This window comes from Staurois parvus, unplaced genomic scaffold, assembly GCF_062004578.1.
Source record: "Staurois parvus isolate SC_StPar_1 unplaced genomic scaffold, SC_StPar_1.0 ptg000530l, whole genome shotgun sequence".
Taxonomy (NCBI): Eukaryota; Metazoa; Chordata; class Amphibia; order Anura; family Ranidae; genus Staurois; species Staurois parvus.
This window is the reverse complement of record NW_028318326.1, coordinates 10,463,223-10,488,827: the sequence shown is the minus strand read 5'-3', so window position 1 is coordinate 10,488,827 and position 25,605 is coordinate 10,463,223. Positions and strand designations below refer to the sequence as shown.

The 25,605-nt window shown below is 40.0% G+C and overlaps 2 protein-coding genes across 3 annotated transcripts in view; both read left to right on the top strand.

Moving 5' to 3' along the window:
• METAP1D (methionyl aminopeptidase type 1D, mitochondrial) overlaps positions 1-13,008 on the top strand; it is a 284,813-nt gene extending 271,805 nt beyond the window's left edge. For both annotated transcript variants that reach the window (XM_089690510.1, XM_089690509.1), the window contains 3 exons: positions 2,732-2,779; positions 12,137-12,215; positions 12,330-13,008. In XM_089690510.1, coding sequence (XP_089546636.1) covers positions 2,732-2,779; positions 12,137-12,215; positions 12,330-12,408 — 206 coding nt within the window. In that variant the 3' untranslated portion in view covers positions 12,409-13,008. The remainder of the gene's footprint in view (positions 1-2,731; positions 2,780-12,136; positions 12,216-12,329) is intronic.
• A 6,048-nt stretch (positions 13,009-19,056) lies between these two features.
• On the top strand, positions 19,057-25,326 carry DLX1 (distal-less homeobox 1). The gene is made up of 3 exons (XM_089690508.1): positions 19,057-19,610; positions 19,962-20,161; positions 23,804-25,326. Exons 1-3 carry the CDS (start codon positions 19,310-19,312, stop codon positions 24,050-24,052), a joined length of 750 nt encoding a protein of 249 aa, XP_089546634.1. The 5' UTR covers positions 19,057-19,309; the 3' UTR covers positions 24,053-25,326.
• Positions 25,327-25,605: the final 279 nt, after the last annotated feature.

Genomic DNA, 25,605 nt, shown 5'->3' with positions numbered 1-25,605 from the left:
TCTTTGTACCCACCAATTTATTTTAAAGTGTTTGTAATCCTAAACCTGTGTTGATTATGTTTTGGCATCATGCTTCATTGTAAATAGTTTTCTAAGCAAATACCTTTTTGTGAATCTGTTGTTTTTTTTTATCTGAAGATCCCATGTCTGCTGTCGTGCTGCAATGGATGCCAACGGAAATCGCATTATTCTCTATGGTGCACGGTCACATCAATGCCACACAGTGTAGTGCAATTTTTGAAAACGTGAATGTACTTCTTTTGGCGCAGCATAATGTATTCATGGCCCCATAGACCTAAATGGTAGCGCATGAAAAACACATGGACATGCATTTTTTTGGCAAAAACATGCTTGAAAACCACAAAAAAGCCGTCCATAGATGGTTTAAATCTCAGACGGTTCAGCAGAGACTGGCCAAGATTCGAATCATCTATGGGTAGGCTGATTATACCCAATTTGATTGTTGTATGACTTGGGTACAACCAGCATGTCAAGTTTTTTTTTTGTTTTTTTTTAAGTCCGCAAATGTGCAAACTACAATGAAAAACCCGTAAGTGATCACAAAAAAAGTGCAAGTGCGAACACCACACGAAAAAGTGCACTTAGGGGTGTGCTTTTGTCCTACCCCTAAAGGGGCTGGACCACTACCCTGATCCCCCGGGGCACGAAGCTCCTGACAGGGACAAGGTTCCCATTTGGTCCTCCTGGCCAAAAGGCCTGGTTGACCACCGTTCCTTGTGTCCAGCCGAAGCCGGACACCCAGTACTTGGTCAGGGGGCTCTCCCGGAGAGAAAACCCCCTAGGGATCAGGGGAGGAAGGAACCAAAAGGCCACACATCCTCCCCCTAGACTTCAGGGAAGGCCCGAGGACTCACACCCTCCATCCTGTGAAAAACACACACAAAAGCAGAAAAAAGTGACAACCAGCATGTCAAGTATTTCATGCAATTATTGCCAGTGGTATAACCGCTAACAAGAATCGCTGTGTTCTCCCAGCAGGGACACCCCACACACACGTTTCTCCACTGGGAGAACACAATATCTCCACTGGAGGGATTCCCACATCAACACTGACTGTGTTGATAGGGAAATTGAGTGATTTTCTTTCAGGTGGTTGCAGGGAAGAAAATCCCTTCACCTAAGGCCAGCTTTACATGTGATGAAAGTTCTTTGCAGTTAACCAATTGTTCCTACTAGTCAGATCAGTAGTTGATTGGGGAGGAGGGGTTTGCAGATAAAACAGCATTATGGGTAATTAGTAGTTGATCACCACACAGGAGTAGGCTTAATTTCTTTCTAAGAACACCATACTGGAGCATTTTTTTCTCCTTTAATATAGTGCAGTCAGAAAAACATGGACATTAATAGCTTCTCACTTGCAGATTTATTACTGAATCTGTATGACTTATCTGCACACCTGTCAAATTAGATTAATGATCATCTCTGTATGAAAAGTCTGTTGGCTGGTTAAACTGATCATCTGATTTCAGTTTGTTGAGTCAGCGTCCCAGAAATAGAGAAAGAAACCCCAGTGTAAACTCCAAACTTATTTACAGATCTTACACAGTGCTATGGACTCCTCTTTCCATCCCATGTGACAGCACTGACACATGGGGGGGGGGGGGGGCAGAGTTATTTGTTCACCCGCACCTGAAGGTTCTGGGTACTTCACTTGACTCCCAGCAGCCAAATAGAACAGATGGAGAGCAAGGAAAGGTGAATAAATGTTTTTGGGGAGGGAGTTTAAGCCTAACTCAATGTAATTACAAAACTATTAAAATAGTCCAGTCATAAAGAATTTAGTGCTCGATGTAGGTAAGAAATGGGTAGCATTTTAATTCACGGTCCTGCAGTATAGCACCCATTGGTTTTGATGACAGGTCCCCTTTTCCTCTTGCTAGTCTCTATCCAGCTATGTCACTCTTGAATGTCATTATGTACCGCACAGCACCAATGGACACATCAGCAGGATGGGTAGGAGTTAAAGCAGAACTGAAGGTATTTCAAAATAACCTATGAGCAGGCAGGCTGTTTATTGCAGAAGAGACAACTACCTACCTGCTTGCATTGTTATATGGCATGTAGACTTGTAGAGGTGCACATGCACAGCTCAGTTTACGTCACTAGCATGGTCCCTGTGCGCTGGAATGACTCCTGTGCATGCAAAGGACTTGTGCCATCCCCTGCTAGCCAATGAAGATGCCCGAAGACCAGCACCCAGGTAGAAGATGCTGGTGAGCGACCACCCATGGACTTCGGACTGAGAGGAGGTAAGTATAGTGACTTTAGTTCTGCTTTAAGCTTTAAATTACCCATTTCCTTTGCTTGCATTGAAGGTAGAGGATTAGCATGGCAGTCAGACAAGTGGCAGTCTACATATTTCTCTTATGACATGTTACCATCAGATAGAGCTGGATGGATTGCATGGAAAAGATACTTCTCCATCACTTGTATGTCTACTTATCAACATTACCATGATCTGCTTGTGGCAGCACCTCTAATTATATGTACATAGTTTCATATGTATAGTTGTTTGTTATATGTAAGTTTGAGTGTCATTACAGGTAGAATTTGATTTATACTGACACACTTCTGCTTTAGCTGGATGAAATGTAATATTGTAGAAAGTCATATTTCCTAGAGATTCCATCTCCTAGACCCATCTTGGAATAGAACTGTATTCCCTGAGGCTGTTGTAATGTAGTTAAAGATCTTCTTTTTTTTCCCCTAGCAAATGTTAATCATATGGAAATGGAAGAAGGGATGGCATTTACTATAGGTCAGTACAATTCCTTTTCTAAAAATAGGTAAAGTAAAAGGTAACACTTGGCTATGATGATAATCACACTATAAATGCATTGTTTTAATTTCTGATAACATGTCTTAATGTGAATATGTAACATTGTGTATATACTTTATTATAACAAGGATTTAAAAAATACAAGTTTTAAATATATTCTTTCTTTTGTCATGTTAATATAAAATATTGCTTATTTATATCTTCAATTTCCATCCATCAGATGGGGCTCCATGCTTTCTTTCATATGTTTTATATAGATAAACCCTGTACCTGTATAAACCACTAAAGCTCAGATGATACACACAGCTAAATGAGTCAGAGAAGGACCTTTCACTCCTCCCTCCCTCTTCTCACTGCTCTATACAGCTCTGTACAAACTATCAATTACAGACAGGCAGTATGAAAAGTAAAAGCTATTGCTTTGCTGTCTCCTTTAAAAAATTTCTTTGTACAATCAGTCTCATGGGTGAACAGTATAATAAATGTTTAAACAAATAGTATATGAAGAAATCAGAGTGAAAGCTTCAATTACACATAACCTCGGAAGAAAAACAATAATGTATTTAAATTGATATTAAACCCTCAGCGTTTTAAAAGAGAAATGTTTTTTTTTCTAAAATTATACTGATCTAGGTGGATGCAGATCCGTCTGTTCCCCGCCGGCTCTAAGTGTGAGAACTCAGTGATCACATGACTGCTGATCGCTGAGTTCTCAGCGCCGCTCTGAGCAGAGAGTGGTGGCTGTCAGTCACTGCTGACACCCCCCCCCCCCCCCCAGTGCTCACTGGAGTGCTGGGCTGTGGAGGGGGAGGGAGCAGCTGCCTCAGGCTCTCAGCAGATCGTTGAGAGCCTGAGCCAAGTGCCGCTCCAGACTCTGGGGTGGATAACAACTTTAAAGGATCTTTCTCCAGCCTGGACCGGCTGAGCGACGTCAGCAGGCTGTCAGCTGAAAACGGGTCACAGGAGTGCAGTTCACTTTGACTGTACTTCTCCTTTAAGCACTTTCAGCAACTGATCACTTTCTAAGTATACAGCTTCTGTATCTTTTTATCCATGCCTATGTTCCAGTTTAAGTTGGTGCCATAACCGCTGCCCCAGTTCTCCTGATTCAGGGTGGATTTTTTTACTTGTAGCATCCTATGGGGCCACACTTGAATGCAGGGACTAGAACTATGTCACCCTACACTGCATGCAACTATAGAAACACACAGCCTAGGCTAGGATGACGAGGCACTTCTCGGCTCCTCCGTCCTCCTCCTTTCTCCAAGCTAACAGACTAACTGGAAACTGTACTGTTCACTGTTAAAATGGTGTTAAACCCAAAAGCAAACATTTATTATTTATTGCAGATTACCAATTGTTATATGTGATGGTTGCATTCATTTTCTTTTTTAGTCTTTCTCTCTTCTCTTTTCATCTGGTGCTCCAGCCAGTAAGTCTGTTGTTTTCAAAAGAACAAGCTCCTTATGCAGACTGTATTGGTTACAGAGATGAGACAAACCATTTCAACACTAGCAGGGATGCTTACAATGATCGACTTTTTTTTTTTTTATTTATGTAAAACCTTTATCCCAAAAGGAAAAAAACAGCTTGCTGTAACTGATTATAATGTAGAAACTAGAGTTTGGCTTCAATTTGAATCCAAATCTGCTAGTACATCTAACACTCCCTCCCCCTGGACAGACAATGCTGCTATCCAAAGGTGCCCCCTGTGCTCCTTCATCCAGTTTGGCAACACTCTGAAACAGGAGTGTGTTACTGGCCAGATCACCAGGTGAAAACAGAGGGGAAAAAAGCCTAAAAAATAAAACTAATGCAGCCACCACATCTAATGATTGGTAAGCTACAATATATTACATTTTTTGTTTTGGGTTTAATAATGCTTAAGCTGCTTCCCGTGCAGACTGGAAGTGCAGGGAAGCAGCACCAAGAGAGCAGGCTCAAGCAGAATTAAAAGTTGTAAACTGTAAGTGCTGAGGTAAAAAAATTTAGATGAGGAATGTTTATTTTATTATTGTGTTCAGTGTGTTAAGCAAGAAACACTGAGGGTTTTAATACTACTTTATGTATCGGTATGACAATTGCAATACATAAATAACTTTAGAAAACAGTGCAAGAGGCTAGGCAAAGACTTATTTGGTTGACAGTACGCTGACAGGTCTCCAAGGTGGTGCCAAATTGGTCGTCCTCAAGATAAATGTGCTCCATCCGACACTACAATGACAAGTACTCTCATCCAATAGAAAAAAAGATCCAACAAAGATTCATGAGACATAATAAAAACCATGGAAGACTTTTTAGTCTGACCATGCTGGTAAGGTTTATTATTCGGTGTCCTGTACATAACCTGATTATAACAAGCAATGTTCAAAATATTAAACAGAATTACGTCTTGTCAGACACACAGCACCCATAAATGACTAGTGTAATCACATAGTGTATCACTTCCATTGGTAACAATCATACATTGTGTCTTTGTTACCACTTGCAGATACTTTGCAACATGTTGAAAGTCTTTGTAGCCAATGAGTGTCACAGGTACTCTCCAGTGAAAACATTATTATTATACAGGATTTATATAGCGCCAACACAGTGCTTTACAATTTCAATATCTTGAAATTTAAACTAGGAACATGGCCTGACTGCTCATGGCTTTAGTTTTTCTGCAGTTCATTGGTCCACATTGGTTCAATTTTGTCATTAATCTGGCTATATGGGAACCCCTATTTGTGATGCAGGCAAGATAAACCCAAATACACCCACTGCAGGCTACTTGCTGTCTCATTTGTAGAAAGATCAATTTAATAAGGTCAGTACTAAGACGTTTCTCTCAGATATATATCAAAATCAGATCAGCCTTTTGAGGTTTGAGAAAGAAAGAATTTAAAAACAACAAAAAGTGTGTGTGTGTGGTGGGGGGGAACAAATACCTTGGGTGGCGAGTCAGGTAGTTGGGGAGCCAAGTGTCTTCAAACATTAAAGCTTTACCATCCTTCAAAAAATTGTGAAGTCTAGCCAGTAGAAACCCGTCTTTTTGAAGGAATCTTGTTTAGAAAAGGAAAGACCTGATCCTCTATGTGGCAAATTTTATTGACACCGCAGAGCCGATGTGATATCATGGGTGGGTCAGTTGTCTTCTATGTTGGTGATGTCTTTTTGCCTGTGCATACTTTTTTTTCTTAGTAAACCCTGAGCAAGAGAGCTAGGTGGAATCACTATTTTGGATATTTGCAACACGTCAGATGTGTAGCGTGCAAGGTTTGAGAGCTGCAGTTCTTTTGGCTTTGGGGTATGTAGAGATGGCTCATTTGCAGCAGCAAGGACTTTACTGTTCCATCGTCTATCAACCTAAATCTAACATGACTAGTACTTTGGCAAGGGCATCTGAAATTTAAAATCTAGATTAAAAGTTTTCTCAGCTTAGTTAAAATATTTCAAGAAACTGAAGGAAGTCTAGAGTTTCAGCATACTTTTATTTGATAAAATCAAAAAACAATACAAACAGTTATTTTTTACAATCCAATGTAAGCTTGCATGAAAAAACTTTCATGTTGTGAGTTCTGCCTGTCTGCTGACTGTCTCTTGCAACAATTTACTGGATTCCCCACATGCTTTGCAGCTTCTCCTCTGCTGTTTTTTTTTTGATTGCTCAAGACTACATATCCCATGGTACTTTGCTGCCTGCAGGCAGTGATTCCTGTACTGACTCCACATCCTGAAACATTTCCTCTCAGCGCCTCTGTAGATCAGAAAGCAGGCTCTGTGAAATGTGTGACACAGCAGTGCCTACTCACAAGGAAACGTAAATATGTGTCACATAATTCACAGAAGTAAATGTGTGGGGATCTACAGAAAATAAATTTAAGATCATTCAGATTAATTAGAGTAGGCTAGAAATAATTCATATACAAGTTTAGATTTTTAACATAGATACGCTGAACATAGATCCTTTCCTGCTTTAATTTGGCAAGTATTGAGAAATTTTTTCATTGCACATTCTACAATATTGGAGTCAGGCCCAGTGTTGTAGCTAAATAAAAAACATTGCATGGCAGTATGTTCTAGATTTAGAGTATATGCATGTATTTGTAATATGGAACAAGATGTCCCAGCGTTACCACATTGTTAACATTTATGTACTTCCCAGCAGTATAACACAGCTACTTAACAAACATGTCAGAACTGTCATGCATGTCAATCAGGCCCACATGTACTGTGTCTCTGTGCTGCAGTGCAATGTGTTTTTTGGTGCCTGTAGATATTAATGGTAATGTGAATGCAGTATACCATGTGACTTCCAGAAAGAAATTGTGCAAGACCAGACACTGCAGTACGATTGGGAGATGACGAAAACACGAGCCATAACATGGACTAACCCTAGGTTCACACCTATGTGGATTTCAGTGCATTTTCCAGTTTGCAGAGATGCACTAAAGTTAATTTAACATGATTTCACGTGGATCTAGTTCACATTGGTGCAGATTTTTTGAAAGGGTCAGGGACTTTTTTTCCCGCAGCAGATTGCGATTTGCATGTAATAGACTTCAATGGAACTGCACCAAAAACGCAAGTATTTGCATGTTGTGTTTTTTGTGACTGTAAGCTTATTGTTAAGGAGCGAGCAGCCGCCAGCATCCTCAACAACCAGTAAACAACATGGTTGTTAAGGACGGGCGGCCGCCGCGTCCTTAACAGATGAGTCATCAGCTGTCAGCAGGGTTCCCCACTGACAGCTGAATATAAAGAAACCTATTGCCGGCAATTAAAAAAATTAGGAAAAAACAGCGTGGGGTCCCCCACGAATCCATACCAGGCCCTTCGGGTTAAGTATATATTAAGGGGAACCCCACGCCCAAATTTTTAAATAAACGGCATGGTGTCCCCCCAAATCCATACCCTTATCTGAGAATGCGGCCCAGCAGGTCAGGAAAGGGGGGAGACTAGCAGGTGCCCCCCCTCCCTCGAACCATACCAGGCCACATGCACTCAACATGGGGGGGTGCTTTGGGCAGGGGGGCTTCCCTCCCCCCCTCTAAAGCATCTAGTCTCCATGTTGATGAGGACAAGGGCCTCTTCCCCACAACTCTGGGCTGTGGTTGTGGAGTTTTGCGGGTAGTGACTTATCAGAATCTGAAAGCCCCCTTTAACAAGGGGGCCCCCAGATCCCGGCCCCCATATGTAAATGAGTATGGAGTGCATAGTACTCTTACTCATTCAATAAAAAAGTTAATAAAAATACAACAGTTTTTGACAAATCCTGTTTTAAAATGTTTTTTTAAAAATTGCCCCCCCCCAAGTAGATCCAATGTCAATCATGATGAACACCCAGGCCACTGTCCTCATCAACAAAGCACCCCCCATGTTGAGGGCATGTGGCCTGGTATGGTTCAGGAGACTCACTCATTCACCCCCCCCCCCCCCGACCTGCAGGGCTGCATGCTTGGATAAGGGTCTCCTATGGATTTGGGTAGGACCCCACATCACTTTCTTTTAAAATTTTGGCATGGGGTTCCCCTTAAAATCCATACTAGACTGGTATGGATTGGGCGGGGCCCACGTTTATTTTTTTAAATTGCTGGCATGTTGTTTACTGGTTGTTAAGGATGCCGGTGGCCGCCCACTCCTTAACAACCAGATAAAGTCACACAAAACGCAAAATGCATTAAAACATGCAAAAAAAAAAAAAGAAACACAAAATGCACCTGGAAAATGCATCAAACGCAATCTGCATAGATGTGAACCTAGCCTTAGAGAGCAAAACTGCATGCATTTCTACACCAGAAGGGTGGATTTACTACAGGAGTAGATATTCTTCACTTGAATAGGGTCAAGCTATGTTCAAATTGATCAATCAATCATTTACAAGAAAAAATTTTTTTCTTTTTTTTTCCCTTTACAGCTGATTGGACACATCTTCATTTTATTTACCAAGCTAATGGAGCATTTACCCTGCAAAGTAAACACTCTCAGGGGGGTTAACAAAGGCTGACACATAGAGAAAATGCACCAATTTCCTATGCACACACTTATTTAGTGTTTTATGTGCCAACAAAGAAAAGTTGTGCCTGAAAAATCGATAATTTGTTGTGTGATAATGGTGTGTTTCCATCCACCTTTCCTCTACTTCCTGCAGCGCTCCTCCTTGCTGTCCACCCTTCTTCACTACAGAATTGACACCACATGTTGGAACAATTTTTTAATTCAAAGTAATGCCAAGCTCTGGTTTTAAAAAATATATATTTAAATGTGTTCTTAACTTAAAAAGTCCCTTCTTGGCCTCCTTTAAAACTCCAAACTTTTTTTTTTTTGTGCTGATGTGATCCAATTTCCTGTTAGAGGATGGTTAAGTTCATTCTCCATGGTCTTACTGTATGTAGGAACATATCCACCCTCTCTTGCTCACTCCTGAGATGGACTGTGCACTACGGAGTATGGGATTTGTAGTGTGCACAGAGAAGTGTGTGGTGTATGGCTAGCAGGTTCCTTCCTCCCCTGAACCTGGGGGGGTCTCTCTTTGGGAGAGCCCCTCACCTAGCTCTCGTTGGTGAGCTTCGGCTGACCATGAGGAGATGGGTCCTTCAGGCCTTTTGGTCAGGTGGACCATGGTTGAACCTTGTCCCTGTCAGGAGCCTTGCGTCCCAGGGGTTCAGAGTAAAGACCTACTCCTTCAGTGGGTGGACAAAAGACACACGTATGGGTTTTTAGCTTTTGCACACCACCGTGGATTAAAAAAATGACTACAACTAATGTGTATTGCTCATTGGCATCAAATGGTTGTTTATTTGTTAGAGGTACTTCTATAGCACTGACAATTATGCAGCACTTTACATAAATATATTGTACATTCACATCAGTCACTGCTAGGGTTGCCACCTCATCCCTTGAAAACCAAACACACATTAATTACACAGGTTCTGTGGCTGATTAAGGTGGTAATTAAACTCACTTGGTGCCTTATCTGCATTAAATTAGCCCCAAAACCTGTGTAATTAATGTGTTCAGTTTTAAAGGGACGAGATGGCAACTCTAATCACTGCCCACAAGGAGCTTACAACCTAAGGTCCCTAACTCACATTCATGCATACACATACTGGAGCCAATTAACCTACCAGCTTGTTTGTGGAGTATGGGAGGAAGCAGGAGTACCCGAAGGAAACCTACACAGGCACAGGGAGACCGTGCAAATTCCAGGCAGGTAGTGTCGTGGGTGGGATTCAAACTGACAACCCTGGTGCTGCCATGAAGAAGTAGGAGAGGTCTGAGAACACATAGAGGACATTACAAGGAGGCAGAAAAACCTGTGTACAGATTATTTTTGGAGAATAACTATATTGTTTACTGTTCCTTCAAAACATTGCTGCAACGGCTTAATTATTCTGGCGCCTGCTATTGAACACTAATCGAAATTGTTGCATATCACTTTCAAAGTGATTAGGCACGGCTGATGAAACAACACATAGAACTTGTGTGCATGGAAAATGTGAGCTTGGTGCATGGAAAATGTACCAATATTTACACTAAAAAATAAAAAACATATTTCCCTTTGTCGATTCCCTCTCTGTTTCTTTAGTAAATCGACCCCTAGGTGTGAATCCAGCCTACCATTCAGTCCTAGGGTGGAATGGCATGCTAGGAGGTGTAGTTCCAAGGCTACTGAGAAGCTCCAGGCTGCCTACCTAGCTCACTTAGCTCTGATGAGTCCACCTGCACATCAGGACTGTTTCAGTTCTAGCTCAAGCCTAGCATTGATTATTTGGCTAATCTAAAACAATATTGCTCCCTGTCTCTGGATGAATCACGACCCTGTACACTTGAATCCCATTTTTGCAACAGGTATGTCATCAAACACCCAGCTTGTAAAGATGGCACAGCTGTAAACATTTAGAAAAAGAGGGCAATCACCAGTCTGTAAATTGAACCTTGATCCCTGCTGACCTCTTCTGCTGGCCTGTCTGCACTAACAGCTGGGCCTGTGCTGGGCTGTGTGTTGCTGCACACATCTGTGCCACATCCTTCACTTCTAGGCTAAATATAGACAACCTGCAAAGATTCAGAGCTTGTAGAACTAGAAATTCCAGCATGCCCCAGCAGCTGTTTATTATATCACCCTGGAGCTTGCAATTGACAGATTGCAATTGTTTTTCTTCAGGGGGAAATTGATCAAAACTGGCACATAAGGAATCACACTGTTTCTACTTGTACATTCTATAGGTTTAGATATATATTTTCCACATGGTTACAAAACTTGGAAATTCCAAATTATTAATTTTTATGCACCAGTTTAGGCTTTCAAAAAATTGCATGTGATATCTGAAGCTCTTGTACCATCCTTATTAGTGTACGATTTCAGACTTGTGATGGAGGTGACTTTTATTTTTCCAGCAAATTGAAGAAAAACATGATTGGTTGGCTTTTGTTTTCTCCATATCATTTGCTCCAGCTTTCCTAGAACAGATCTTTTGGATATGGTGCAATAACATTTGTCAGTGTTATGTGTTATTAGGTTTGATGCAACATATTAATACATTTTAAACAATTTGTTATGAATTTGCATAATTCAATTATAACCAAATCTATTTATTCTGATTTATTATTAATTTACTATCATTATAATCAATTCTAGTAAGGGGTTCAAAGTGATCCAAAAAAAAAAAAGGCTACAAAGTACAATAATTCCCATTAAAATCATATTGATTACTGTATTCAAGGGCAGTAGGTAGAGCCATGCAAATGATTCCTTATGCTCCAGGGAGCAGATATGGATCTCTTTCATTATAAATTATTCCTTTTTTTATCTTCACAATTAAAATTAAATTTTATGACACCAGCACCAATTTTGCATTGGTTTTGTAAATAATGTTTTTGCAATGGCAGATGCTCTGAAACACAATAGTTCTCAATGTGTAAACATGTCATTTTATAGCTCTGTGTCTTTTACTTTTGGGATTCTCAATAGCTACAACCAGATATTTCCTAAAACTACGTCCATATTTTTATCTGTCTTGAATTTTATTCTCGGCTTCAAATATCCATGATTTCAGGTTGGCAAGGTCATTTCTTCCTCTTTTTTTTTTATTTAAGATGTGGAAATATCCCCCCTCCATGTTGATTAATATAGTGTTAATCTCTCTTGCCTGGTTATAATTTCCATCCCTTTGAGTCACATCTGCAGAAAGGAATGTGTTTATATTATATATTTACTGAATTAGTTAACCAAGCAAATTAGTTTAACTCCCCATGCCTCCCACCCCCATTGAGCATTGCAGTTACCACCTAATGGAAATATAGATCACCATAATTTTCTGTAAGTCATCATTCTTTTCTTCTTTCTTCTAGAACCCATTATAGTGGAGGGCTCTCCTGATTTTAGGATCCTCAAGGACAAATGGACAGCAGTGTCACTGGACAATAAAAGGTGATCAGTGTCAATATGTCTGTTAACTATTTAGCTCCTGGATGATAACTTACCTTTATGCATTTTTTTTTATTTTTGGCCTCTTCTTTAATATCTGACAAATATGTTTTTCAGATCAGCCCAATTTGAACATACCATCATAATTACATCAGTAGGAGCTGAAATCTTGACCAAAGTTTCAGGAGAAGACTAGGAAAATCTCCGTGCATTCAGACAAAGCTTGTTTAATAAGAGCAAATGGGGTTGATTTACTAAAAGTGGAGAGTGAAACATCTGGTGCAGCTCTGCATGGTAACCAATCAGCTTCCAGGGTTTATTGTCAAAGCTTAATTGAACAAGCTAAAGTTAGAAGCTGATTGGTTACCATGCACAGCTGCACCAGATTGTGCACGCTTCAGTTTTAGTAAATCAGCCCCAACTGTGATATACAAAGTACTGTCACCTATAACAACCAATCAGATTTCTGTTTGCATCAGTTTAGCGCAGTTGGAGTTTAATGCTGATTGGTTGCTATAGACTACTGTACTCAGTGCAGGACCTTTGCTTTCTATAAAGCCAGATATGGGGCATTTTCATAAGCCCCATGTGAAAGCCATGGAAAACCTACCATACAGTGGCTGATTTTGGTAAACACTCTGCTCCCCTATCTGTACATAGCAATGTCCATTTTTTTATTTTCCAGATCTATGATAGGTGTTTATATATTGTCCACACTGAATTTTGTAACACCTTTTAAATCTGTGTTCTCTTTGTCCACCTGGCTCAGTAATAAAGCTGTTTTTACACCCTAAAAGCATGTGTCACTTCAATATCTGTTCTTGTTTTATACAGTGTAATACAGCCAATACAGGCTACGCACAATGTGCAGTCCATTTGTATCAGCCATTATTTATTATATGTATTGTGTATTAGGTACATTTCACCTTTGTTTTGGGCTGTCATTGTTAAGGGAATCATAAATACCCGCAGAATGTCAAGAAATGCCCTTTTGCTTAAAAATATTCATTTTTGGAGGAAAAATAATGGTTCTAAAAAATGTAATCGAGGACAGAAGGAATAATGTGCAGATCGGGCTGGTGGAGGGGAAAGACCAGTGGATGTAATGCATGGAGGGTGTAATTAGGAAGCTGCTAATCAGGCTGCAGGAATGTGAACGCTTTTCATTTGGTATTCAGATTGGGCTTCAGAGACCGCTAAGCAGCCTCTGGGATCCAGTCCAAGCTCACAGCTCAGCCTCTCCCAGTCATCTGCACTGTGATCGGCTGATCCTCATCGTGTGAAGGAATCACATTTTATTTCATTCGTTTTTGTATTTTAAAAAAATGTATAAATCTGTCTGTTCTAGGTCTGTGCACTTTGCAGGCTATGCCCTCTTTATTTTTCATTGACAGACAAGACACCCAGTCCAATGATGACATTATTCTAGATAAGGCAGGATTTGACATTTACAACATGAAAACATATCAATAAACGATTTGAAATCATCAATCACAGACTTCAGCAGTTCCTTCCATAAACTTTTTGGAATCATTATCTAATTTTCCCTCTTCACATATTTTAATTTTCTCTGATCTCCATTACCAACTTGTCACTGTTTATGGGGACAACAGTGTAGCAGATTGCAGTTTTATTTTCCTATTTATGTCCTGAGTGTTTGGTAATGTGTACATTGGAATATAATGGTAGTTTAATCGTTGCATTTGAAGATTCACGTGAGGAGCCCAAAGTGTTGCAAGGAGGCTCTTGCGATCAGTCGCAGCGATTTTATTTGATCGCTCAGCGTGTGTTGTTATCAGGTCCAGTGAGCTCGTGTTCCCACAAAGGTTCCCCTGCTAGAAGTATATGAAGATTGGACACACTGCTGCAGTAACAAGCTGTTTATGTAGCAATTACACGGAGGTGCTGCGACTTTATTATCCGCATTACAAATTCTTAATTAAAAATGCGGCTAATAAATAGGAAATAGGCTGTTGTATTCCGATTATTAGTAGGCGCAGGTCCCACTCTGTAGGGGGTCATCGGGGGTCTTCGCTACATTTTCTAAAGAGTTTAACACAGGCTGATAATTGTAGTCCCAGTACCTGTGGGCAGAAAGGCTACAGTCAGCAAGATCGGGATAGGCTGGGACTTGTAGTGCGACAGAAGGTTTGCTGGGCTCTAATGGGACTTGTAGTCCAGGCATTTCACATAGTGAGCTTGTGAGATCTGACAGGTAACATTAACCCCTCGCTTGCTGGTAGATGTCAGTTGACCTGGAGTTCCATTTAGGGAATGAGCAATATATGAGAATCAACATGCATTAACCCTCTCCTGACCTCCATAGATAGTGATGTCCTGGAGCTCCTCTTAAAGGGGTTATGGGCATCTCTTGTATGTCATTATTTGATGAATATATTATATGGAAAAAAGATACCTAAGTATTTTTATAAAGAAACGTTGTACCTGTTTATTTATAGAGCACGTGTGTGTGTCCTATTACCATTTATTGCAAGAAATCCCTTTTTACTAGTCTTTGTGGCTAATTAAAGGGAATCGTTCAGAGACAGATTTATTCACTACCATAACATCATGCAGTATCGATCACTGTCACAGTTTTTGTTAATAATGGAATAGGTTAACCCTTGGTGTCTCCATGATTGGATCATTTTCTGCAGCAGCCAGGCACAGAGCAGTGCTGAGCTGTCAATCTTCATGCAAGTTCTTTGCAGCTGATTGGCTGCTCTGTGCAGAACTTTTGTCAATTTACTTAAAAGGCACAAAACCCATTTATTTTTCACTGCCGATTACTTGGCAGGGGCTATGTAAATGTGAACATTAGGAGCAGATTTTGTCTGTCTGCTCTGCAAGGCTCTGGCCTTGTCTCACTGTTTGCTTTGAAGTTTATGTAAACCCAATCACAAAATCTCACATAAGCTATAACATATTAATGACATTTTAAATATTTTAGAACTGCAGCTTTCATTAAAAATTCCTGGTTATCCTGCCATGAAGGCTCTGTTTGGAAGCACTTCCTGTTGTAAGGGGACAACTCTCTGTTCCTGTCTCCCAATGTGAGCTCCTCTGTTGTCACCCTGTCATCGAGGCTTCAAGTAGAGACTACAAGTGGCCCTTTCAACACACTTTGCACATTATCCACCAGTGTCTTCATCAGGAACAATCCCTTGAGGAAAGGCATGTAGGTGGCTACAGAGAGCAAGAGATCAGCAACAATGAAATGCAACAAAGTTTGAAAATTATAGTAAAAGCATTTTTTTATTTAAATAAAAGAAAATGTAGAATTGTGCAAATGATAATTACGTAGCAGTATACATTTAATTTATGTGATGATTCCACAGATTGAAACATCTTTTCTGGAAAACAATTGATAAACATGGTTCATTTAATTATTTTTGCTCTAACCTCTACATTGAGATTGTGGGTGGAGCCAAGCAAGGACTGTCTGCTGTCACCTTTATAACAAATGTAGTATGCTTTTAATGAGACACACATGTTCCCTTGTATATTACAATGTGTATTTTTTTTCCTTGTTCAAAAACAGTCCCTTTAAAACTTGAAGCTATGAGATCTTTAACCGTGAAACAGCAAAAAAAAAAGTGTGGCCAGTATTCTAGTCCTTAACACTCAAAACCATAAGATCTATAGTGAAGCAACAAAATAATATGTGGCCAGTATTCTAGTCCTTAACACTCAAAACCTTAAGATCTATAGTAAAGCAACAAAAAAAAGTGTGGCCAGTATTCTAGTCCTTAACACTCAAAACCATAAGATCTATAGTAAAGCAACAAAAAATTATGTGGCCAGTATTCTAGTCCTTAACACTCAACCATAGTGAAGCAACAAAAAATGTGTGGCCAGTATTCTAGTCCTCTTTTATTTCTTTAATTTATTTTTTCATAGAAAGGATCAGTTTCTTAATTGCAGCCATTACATTGGTATAATTTCATACCCAGGAAAATAGTAATAATGTTCCATGTGACTGCCTACAGCACATAAACAGATGACTGGTGTCACCCAGCAGTAATATGGGCAGCAATCAGCTAATACACAGGAGCTCATCCCAATCACCGGTAGCTTTGTATTTTATGGCTTCTGTATGAAACCATCAGAATTACAAATCCCCTCACCTGGTCAGAGTGAATGATCATTGCTCCCTGCACCAAGACTCTATACATTAATCTGTCTTTTATGGTGACACCTAGTCTTTACAATGCCAGGTCCCCCCTTTACAACAGGCCAGCTCCCTCTCTGCTATCAGGCAGTACTATGTACTTTGTAAAGCTAAAGATTGAATTATTAGGATATCAATATCACAGCAATACTGTGTGATCCCATCGCCTGACCACAGCCTGGCACAAGCTGGAATAGTGAGAGCGCTGCTGCAAGTTCAGCTGAGCAGGATCAAATCCCAGGCTGTTTAATAGTGAAAGGCAGCATGTTGCTATTATTGTTAAATATATGGCTAATTATGCGTATGAAAATTAAACATCAGTGTTATGCTAATGAGGCCGCTTCAGCTGGGGATCAGAGCACTTGAGACTAGCATTTAATCAAATGAATCAGGGAGCAATACAGCTGCACGTGAGAACCAGTTCCACAGGATCATTCTGCCACGTACAGTCACACCACCGAATTAGAGAGAAACCATTACCGCCGCTCTCTAATTATCTCCCACAAGGCAAGAGGGAATCTCCCCGAGCCGGAGCAGAGCAGGCTCCCGCCAACCATACAAAGCCACCGGACTCCCCAATATTCCTGCCCTCTGCTCAGAGCATGAAGACACTCCGATCCTGTGCAAGGGGGCAACACTCATACCTATTCATACGTGGGGGATAACATGTGGCTGCATTGATGGTGTATGGAATAAAAAAAATACATATATATATATATATATTGCTTATTTGTGTCATGATATTTAATATTACTTTATCATTGTATTATCATTACTGAATTAATAAAACTGTACTGAAACATGGGTATCGGATAACAAGAGTGGTTTGCACACAATGTGTCTGTTGTACTGTCAAAATGAGTTTCAAATATATACATTTTATTTTATTGTTTTCTTTACTAAAGTATAATCATATGTGATGCTTATAATAATCAATACATAATTTACTCCCAGTTAACCATGGGTAACATGCATGTAAAGTAACTATAACGTGTAATGTAACCATAACACTCACTATATATATATATATATATATATATATATAATTTTTATTTATTTATTTGAACTTTATTTTATTGAGCCTTGTGTAATTACACGTCTAATTATATAGTGATCATAAGCAGTGTATTTACTATAGTACAGAAATCCAATCAGCATATATGTGTGTATATATATATATATATATATATATATATATTTTATGCAGGGCATACATGCATTTTTATGTAACAAATGCTATGCATGATTTTGCACAGCACACAGCTGCCTATCTACTTTCCTGTATAGAATATGGTACTTTAAAGTATGTGTGTGTGTATATATATATATGTATAGTTTGGATTTATATACTATGATAATACATATATAAATACACTTCTTATAATCACTATTATGTAGACATATGTCATTCGTAAATGTAAAAGCCATATATATATATATATATATATATATATATATATATACTTAAAGGTACCATTTTCTATACAGGTAGGTAGATAGGCAGCTGTCTGTTGTGCAGAATTATATTTTGAATATGTTACATACAAATGTATATTTAGATATGTGTAACTTATAATTGTACAAGGCTTATATATAGAAATATATATAATTATTTTGCAAGGTAGATATCCACCTATCCACCTATCCACTTACCTGTATAGAACGTTACCTAAAATGTATGTGTGTATGTGTATATATATATATATATATATATATTGTGCTTTTATATATGTGTGTGTGTGTGTATATATATATATATATATACACAAAGCATATATATATATGTGTGTATGTATGTATTAATAAATTATATATATATTTGGGTTTCCATACAATAGTAATGTACTTCTTCTGATCACTATATATTTGGACATATGACATTTGTGATTGTACAATGCTCATTATGGATGCAAATCAAGCATGAATTGATCTGAATGTAAACATTATTACATTTTATTAAACTGGTTCCATTGACCATGCTCATTATGTGTTGAGCCCCCCAGTCCACTCATGGATGGGTAGGTGTGCAGTGGATGGGTGTTGGTCACCCTTGGGCACAGACAGGTGCTCTTATATGCAGGTATTCCTTTTCTGCTGGTGGGACCCCACTCCCCCGATAATTATATGTGGGTTATGGGGTCACTGGGGTGTGCAGAGCAGATCGGAGTCCTGGCCAGGCCCATTCAGTCTTGCAGTGTGTGGATGTCATGTTTTACAGGATGTGACAGATTTTCTCACTGTGTGTAGAGAATTATTATTGCTGCCTTAAATCACAAATTGAGTGGAAAAGTGCTGTGTGGGCGCTTCACTTGGCTGTATTGAACGCCGAAACCCGGGCAATTGTAAAATATGGGAGAAGAAAAAAAATAAACGATGTGGCTGATTAAAACAATCCCTCGCCTTGTGTACCTGATCTCCCCGTGTGTTTGTCCCCCGGTCCCCAGACTTTTATTAGTAATGTGTTGTTATAGATGGCAGATCACAGGCCACTGGGAAAAGCCTCCTCTGCTCTTCCTCTCCACGCTCACTCCCCTAGTCAGCGTGCTGCCCCGCAAGGCGCGTTTTAGCCAATCGCAGCGCCCGGATTCAGCCCGCCGACCAATCCGCCGCGCCGCCTCATGAATATGCAAAGCGGGGCTGAGTCAAAGCTGTCGGGCGAGTTTGTGTAGCTGTGCACAGCCTCGCGCCTCTAGGACTTTTTTTTGCTTTTTTTCCCCCAAAGAGGCAAAACTCCATTTTTTTTCTTATGAATGGAAAGTGAAAAAATCCGATCCGCTTAAATTGGGATCCCTATTTTTTTTCTTCCGGGAGGACCCCCATTGGAAAATTAAAAAAGGGGGGATCCTTAAAAAAATAAGGCAAAACTATATCCCCCCCCCTTTAAAAAAAATAGAGGCAGGGGGAAAAACCCAGGAAGACAGAAGCAATGACCATGACTACTATGCCAGAAAGTCTTAACAGCCCGGTGTCAGGGAAGGCGGTGTTCATGGAGTTCGGGCCGCCGAACCAGCAGATGCCTCCGTCCCCCATGTCCCATGGACACTACTCCATGCACTGCCTGCACTCCCAGCACGACAGTTCGTACAGCGGCGCCTCGTCCTTCTCCAGACCGCTGGCTTACCCCTATGTGAACTCGGTGAGCAGCCATACTTCTAATCCCTACATCAGTACCGTGCAGCCCTACCCCAACAGCTCCAGCCTCAGCCAGAGCCGCTTAGAGGAGCCAGGTACAGTACAATGGACATCTTCTACCCTCTCTTATGGCACGACCGCTCCAGCCGCCGTCCCCCCGCAGCCACACAGCTCTGAGCTCCTGTCGCAGCGTCAGCCCAGATGTGCGCGCATTAGCTGCTGCCTAATTATTTATTGCGTGGCGCTAGAAACAATGTATGCAATTAAGGGTAATTAAACCTAAACTGCAGCATGCTGGAAAAAAAATAGAAGCTTGCACTGGCTGCTGGAGCTTTATTTTCTGATTTCTCACACTTGATCTGTTCGGTTATTAGTTGTTTGTGTTGTTTACTTGTCAGTTTTATACCTGATATTTGATGTTGTGTTGGTGTGTGTGTGCCATGCAGGAGCGGACACGGAGAAGAGCACGGTGGTGGAAGGTGGAGAGGTGCGCTTTAATGGCAAAGGGAAGAAGATTCGGAAACCAAGGACGATATATTCCAGTCTGCAGCTGCAGGCATTAAATAGGCGCTTCCAGCAGACCCAATACCTGGCACTGCCCGAGAGAGCCGAGCTGGCAGCCTCCTTGGGACTTACCCAGACACAGGTACTCAACACTCATTTCATCGGCTTCTCCTACCCACAGGGCACCTAGTCCACACAGCCCTGGGCTCTGACACCTGGGTGGCAGGGACCCCTCTTATATGTACCCTTCTTACATACACTGACACCCAAGTGACATGTACCCCCCTTAATATACCCCTCATATACGGACCCCCCTTACATACCCTGCCACCCTCCTTACAGGTCTGGCACCCAGGTGGCATGTACCCCTCATATATGTACCCTTCTTACATGCCCTGCCACCCAAGTGACATGTACCCCTTTAATATACCCCTCATATTTGGACCCCCTTACATACCCTGCCACCCTCTGTACAGGTCTGCCACCCAAGTGACATGTAACCCTTATATATACCGCTCATATATGTACCCCCCTTACATATCCTGCCACCCTCCTTACAGGTCTGGCACCCAGGTGGCATGTACCACTCTTATATGTACCCTTCTTACATACCTTGCCAATTTTATTACAGAGATGGCACCCAGGTGGCATGTACCCCTCATATATACCCACCCATACAAGTACATCTCTTACATACCCTGCCACCCTCCTTACAAGTCTGACACCCAGGTGACATGTACCCCTTATATATACCCCTCTTGCATGTACCCCTTTACGTACCCTGCCACCCTCCTTACAGGTCTAGTACTCAGGTGACATGTACCTCTTATATATACCCCTCTTGTATATACCCCCTTACATACCCTGCCACCCTCCTTACAGGTCTGGGACCTAGGTGACATGTACCCCTCTTACATACCCTGTCATCCTCCTTACAGGTATGGCACCCAGGTGACATGTACCCCACTTACATACCCTGCCACCCTCCTTACAGGTCTGGCACCTAGGTGACATGTACCCCTCTTACATACCCTGCCACCCTCCTTACAGGTCAGGCACCTAGATGACATGTACCCCTCTTACATACCCTGTTACCCTCTTTACAGGTCTGGCACCTAGGTGACATGTACCTCTCTTACATACTCTCCTTACAGGTCAGGCACCAGGGTGACATGTACCCCTCTTACATACTTTGCCACCCTCCTTACAGGTCAGGCACCTAGGTAACATGTACCCCTCTTACATACCCTGCCACCCTCCTTACAGGTCAGGCACCTAGGTAACATGTACCCCTCTTACATACCCTGCCACCCTCCTTACAGGTCAGGCACCTAGGTAACATGTACCCCTCTTACATACCCTGCCACCCTCCTTACAGGTCTGGCACCCAGGTGACATGTACCCCTTATGTATACCCTTCTTACATGTACCCCTCTTACATATCCTGCCAACCTTAATACAGATCTGATACCCAGGTGTCATATTCCGCTCTTACATATACCCCACCTATACTTATCTCACATATTTTGACACCTTTTGTACAGAATTGGCATCCAGATGTATCTCCCAAGGCAGTTTTACACATAGCCCTGGTACCTAGGTGGCATATGCCCCTCCTAAATATCTCCATACTCTTCTTCAAGTACTGGCACCTAGATGTCTGTCCAAGGGCAGGTTTAACACATAGCCCTGGCATCTAGGTGGCACAGATTATATACTACTCTTTAATATCCTGCCACCCTTTTTTACAGACCTGGTAACACACATGCCATAGCACTGTTTCGTCACATATCTTCACTGCTTAGCTCATAAATTGGCATCACTGGCACCAGTGCCCTACAACCCAATCAACTGGACACCCCTGGCAGTACCTAAGCAGATGGCTTTCACAGGCTGCACCTCTCATCTAATCTGAATTGTGGCATCGCTATTCTGACTCTATACTATGATCAATGAGATCATGGCATATTGCATTGTTTGGCCGTGCAAATATATATATATATATATATATATATATATATATATAGTAATAATATCAATAATAATAATTCTACCATGTTATAAAGAGTGGCCCAGCTACAAAACACTGCAGGGGTGCCACATAAATAGTCCGCATTTTGCTGTTACAACTGCATTGGAATGTCCCGATCTTATTTTTTATATTCAGTGCAATGGCAGCTGATTAGTATTTATCTCTCATTATTTATATGCAAATGAAAATGTTGTTCTCGTGTTTGTAATTTCTGAATTTATCGTGTATAACAGAAAATATTGGTCTGTTTTGTTCGGTACATTATGAGCCCATGAGAGAGGCTGGTTTCTAAATGGTTAAGTAAAGTAAGGTGGAGTTTTAAAAGTGCAAGTGATGGTATTTTATAACAATCAGTTATATGAACAATCTATCTTGACAGGATACACTGAAGGGATTTTGTTAATTGTATGTTACACGTGCTTGCCAAATTAAATAAAAATAAAACGCACGACAGAGAGCACTGCACCTAGCCGGGGGCATGGACTGTACACACACAGTGCCCACTCCATGCTTCTGTCCTAGTCCTCGACCTTCGTCTTTATACAAAGAGATATTACTGGAGATTTAGAATTCAAAATATTATAGCATATACTATTTATTTAAAGTTCATTTATTTATAGCATTAACATATTATAATGGAAATAGCATATACTTTTTATTTCAACATTTTATTTATAGTGGTTATAGCATAGACTATTTATTTATCAATGTATTTATTTATAGCATATTATTATTATTACTATTATAAAGAGTTATAGCATAAATTATTTATTTATACAATGTATTTATTCAAAGCATATGCATATTATAATGTCAATAGCATAGACTATTTATTAATACAATGTATTTATTTATTTACAGCATGTGCATAATATAACGGTTATTTCAGGCACTATTTAATGATAGTTTATGTATACAATTTATCCATAAAATATATAGAATGTATAATGGTTATTGCACTAACATTATTGTGTGTGCTTAACATCTTAGCAACATAATAATGTTTTATTTAGTGAAATTAAAAACACTGATTCTGATGGTAATTTTAGCACATTGTTTAATGATTAAATTAATACTGGACAAAGCCTGAAACTATCAGATATGAGTACATAATAATTAATTAAAATTCCGATACTTATATAATATGATTTAGTTTTAGATATATGTACAGGGAAAATAATCGAAAAATATAAACCTTACGTTGAAAAAAAGCTAACCAGACATTATTGCATCCACATAGAAATGTCTACATATGTATATGCATCTATCTGTGTGAGAGTATCTATCTATCTATCTATCTATCTATCTATCTATCTATCTATCTATCTATCTATCTATCGATCTATCTATCTTTTATATATATATGTATATGTGTGTGTGTGTGTATATATATATATATATATATAGAGAGAGAGAGAGAGAGAGAGAGAGAGAGAGAGAGAGAGAGATTTTATTTATAGAGAGAGAGAGAAAGAGAGAGAGATTTTATTTATATAGAGATCTGTAGATATTCGTATGTGTAGGTAGGGAGCAGATGAGGAAAAAGGCAACAAATTATGCAGGCACTTACATTTATGTAGATTTATAATATATATGTAGATGATATGTCAATATATGTGTGTGTTGTTGTTTACATGTATGCCTACATTTGCATGCACATTCTAGTTGAGATTTTGCTTTTGTGCTGAGTTTTGGATGAGATCTGAAGGTTAAACGCTGAAATTAACGGTTTGAACCGTTTTCTTTCATTAGGTAAAGATCTGGTTCCAGAACAAAAGGTCTAAATTCAAGAAACTGATGAAGCAAGGGGGGTCAGCACTGGAAAGCAGTGCCCTGGCTAATGGTAGGTCACTTTCTGCCGGTTCCCCCCCAGTGCCCCCGGTATGGAATAGCTCCAGTTCTTCTGGGAAGGCCACCTCTGGGACAGCTTACATTCCAAGCTACACCTCTTGGTACCCATCAGCCCACCAAGAAGCTATGCAGCAGCCTCAGCTGATGTGATCACCGCGGCCAAACCTGCCCAAAGGGACCTTTTTCATAAAACTGCATAGATATCTGATGAGAAAAAAAAGCCCACTTTAGAGGAGAAGCTCTGTGCCTTCAGAATCGTGGTGACTCCAGTGGACAAAGTGGAGCTCACTACATGCAAACACGTGAGGCGGGCTGGTACCCAACAGTTGGCAGAGCACTCTCGACCCATTCTATGCCCTGGCACTGGAGAGCCTGGCAGCAAGAAGTGGAGAATACAGACATACACCATACTCTGAGGACAATTGGAAGCAAAGATGTTTGTAGATTGGGGGAACAATGACATCGACCCTCTTATGTCTGTCTTTGTCTCTTGGTAATTTGTGCTCATTCTCCAACCTCTCTCCCCCACATCCATCCAACTCACAATCAGCAAATTCCCCTATAGGAACCCCTTATTCTATCTCCATACCAGAGGAACTGTCTCAATTTTGGTGGATCAGCAAATTATTTATTGGAGCAAAATATGTGCATCAACACAAGTGTGATAGAAAACACCAGTTTGACAAACTGGAGTCTTTAATAATAATAAAAAGTATTCGAGTTATTGTTAATTCAAAAACAATTGTTATTTTTATTTTATTTTTTGCTTTGAGGTTGGTACTGTGTGTTTTTACATTTTGGATCACCCTCTGCCCTTTAGAATTACTAAAATCTGTTAAAATGGCTTAGACAAAATAGAGCCTGATTGCTCAACATTTAAATGAGGCGATTCAGTGCAAAATCTTAGAAAATAGGACAATTGGCTGTTGTAGAAAATTCTCTTTTAAAATTTGGCTTTTCTACCAGTGTCTAGAATGCCAGTTAACATACCCCCCCCCCCCCCCCCCCAGTGTGCATATAGGAAGCCCTTGCATGCTGGCCATTGGATAACCCACCTATTGCAGTGCAGTATGGTGGCAGTAGGAAGAATATCTGTAGGACCCCCCCCCCATCCTTGTACATAATGTTATTAGTGTTCTGTAAAAATGTTGCACAGATTTTTTTTTTTTGCCCTCTGTTTTGTTCTGCGTGCCTGTAAGTACCCATGATGCTTTTGTGAAATGGAATTTTGACATCTTTGTGAAATTTTGGAATCTGTGATTACTGAGAACCGTTGTGTTTAGTGTTCTTCTATGTCAAAAGTTTAGTTTTATATTGAAAATGTTAACTTATTGCTTTGTATCTTAAAGGAAAAAAAAATCAAAACACTTTGTAAATAAGTTATAAAAGTTTCTTTAAGACAGTAAAAATGGTTTTGAAAAAGAGGTGGTGTGTTATTAAGTTACTATAAGGCCCACTAATTATGATTTTATTTATATTATGAGTGGGTATTATAATGTTTATTTTTATACCTACTTTTTATTTATTTAATATATAATATTGAGTGAATATTTTTGGCTATTTTCACATCTATCCTAGGCAGTCATCTAATAAATATATATATATATATATATATATATATATATATATATATATAGTTTACATTGTACCCTCTGGGTATGTTTTTGTTTACAGAAATTTTTTTTTTTTTTTTGCGTATTTTT

What these genes read in the sequence shown, in the direction of transcription:
- DLX1 (XM_089690508.1), top strand. Translation starts at nt 19,310, where the DNA reads ATGACCATGACTACTATGCCAGAAAGTCTTAACAGCCCGGTGTCAGGG. An exon ending in GAGCCGCTTAGAGGAGCCAG is followed by an intron (nt 19,611 to 19,961) that starts GTACAGTACAAT and finishes TGTGCCATGCAG; the next exon opens with GAGCGGACACGGAGAAGAGC. An exon ending in TGGGACTTACCCAGACACAG is followed by an intron (nt 20,162 to 23,803) that starts GTACTCAACACT and finishes TTCTTTCATTAG; the next exon opens with GTAAAGATCTGGTTCCAGAA.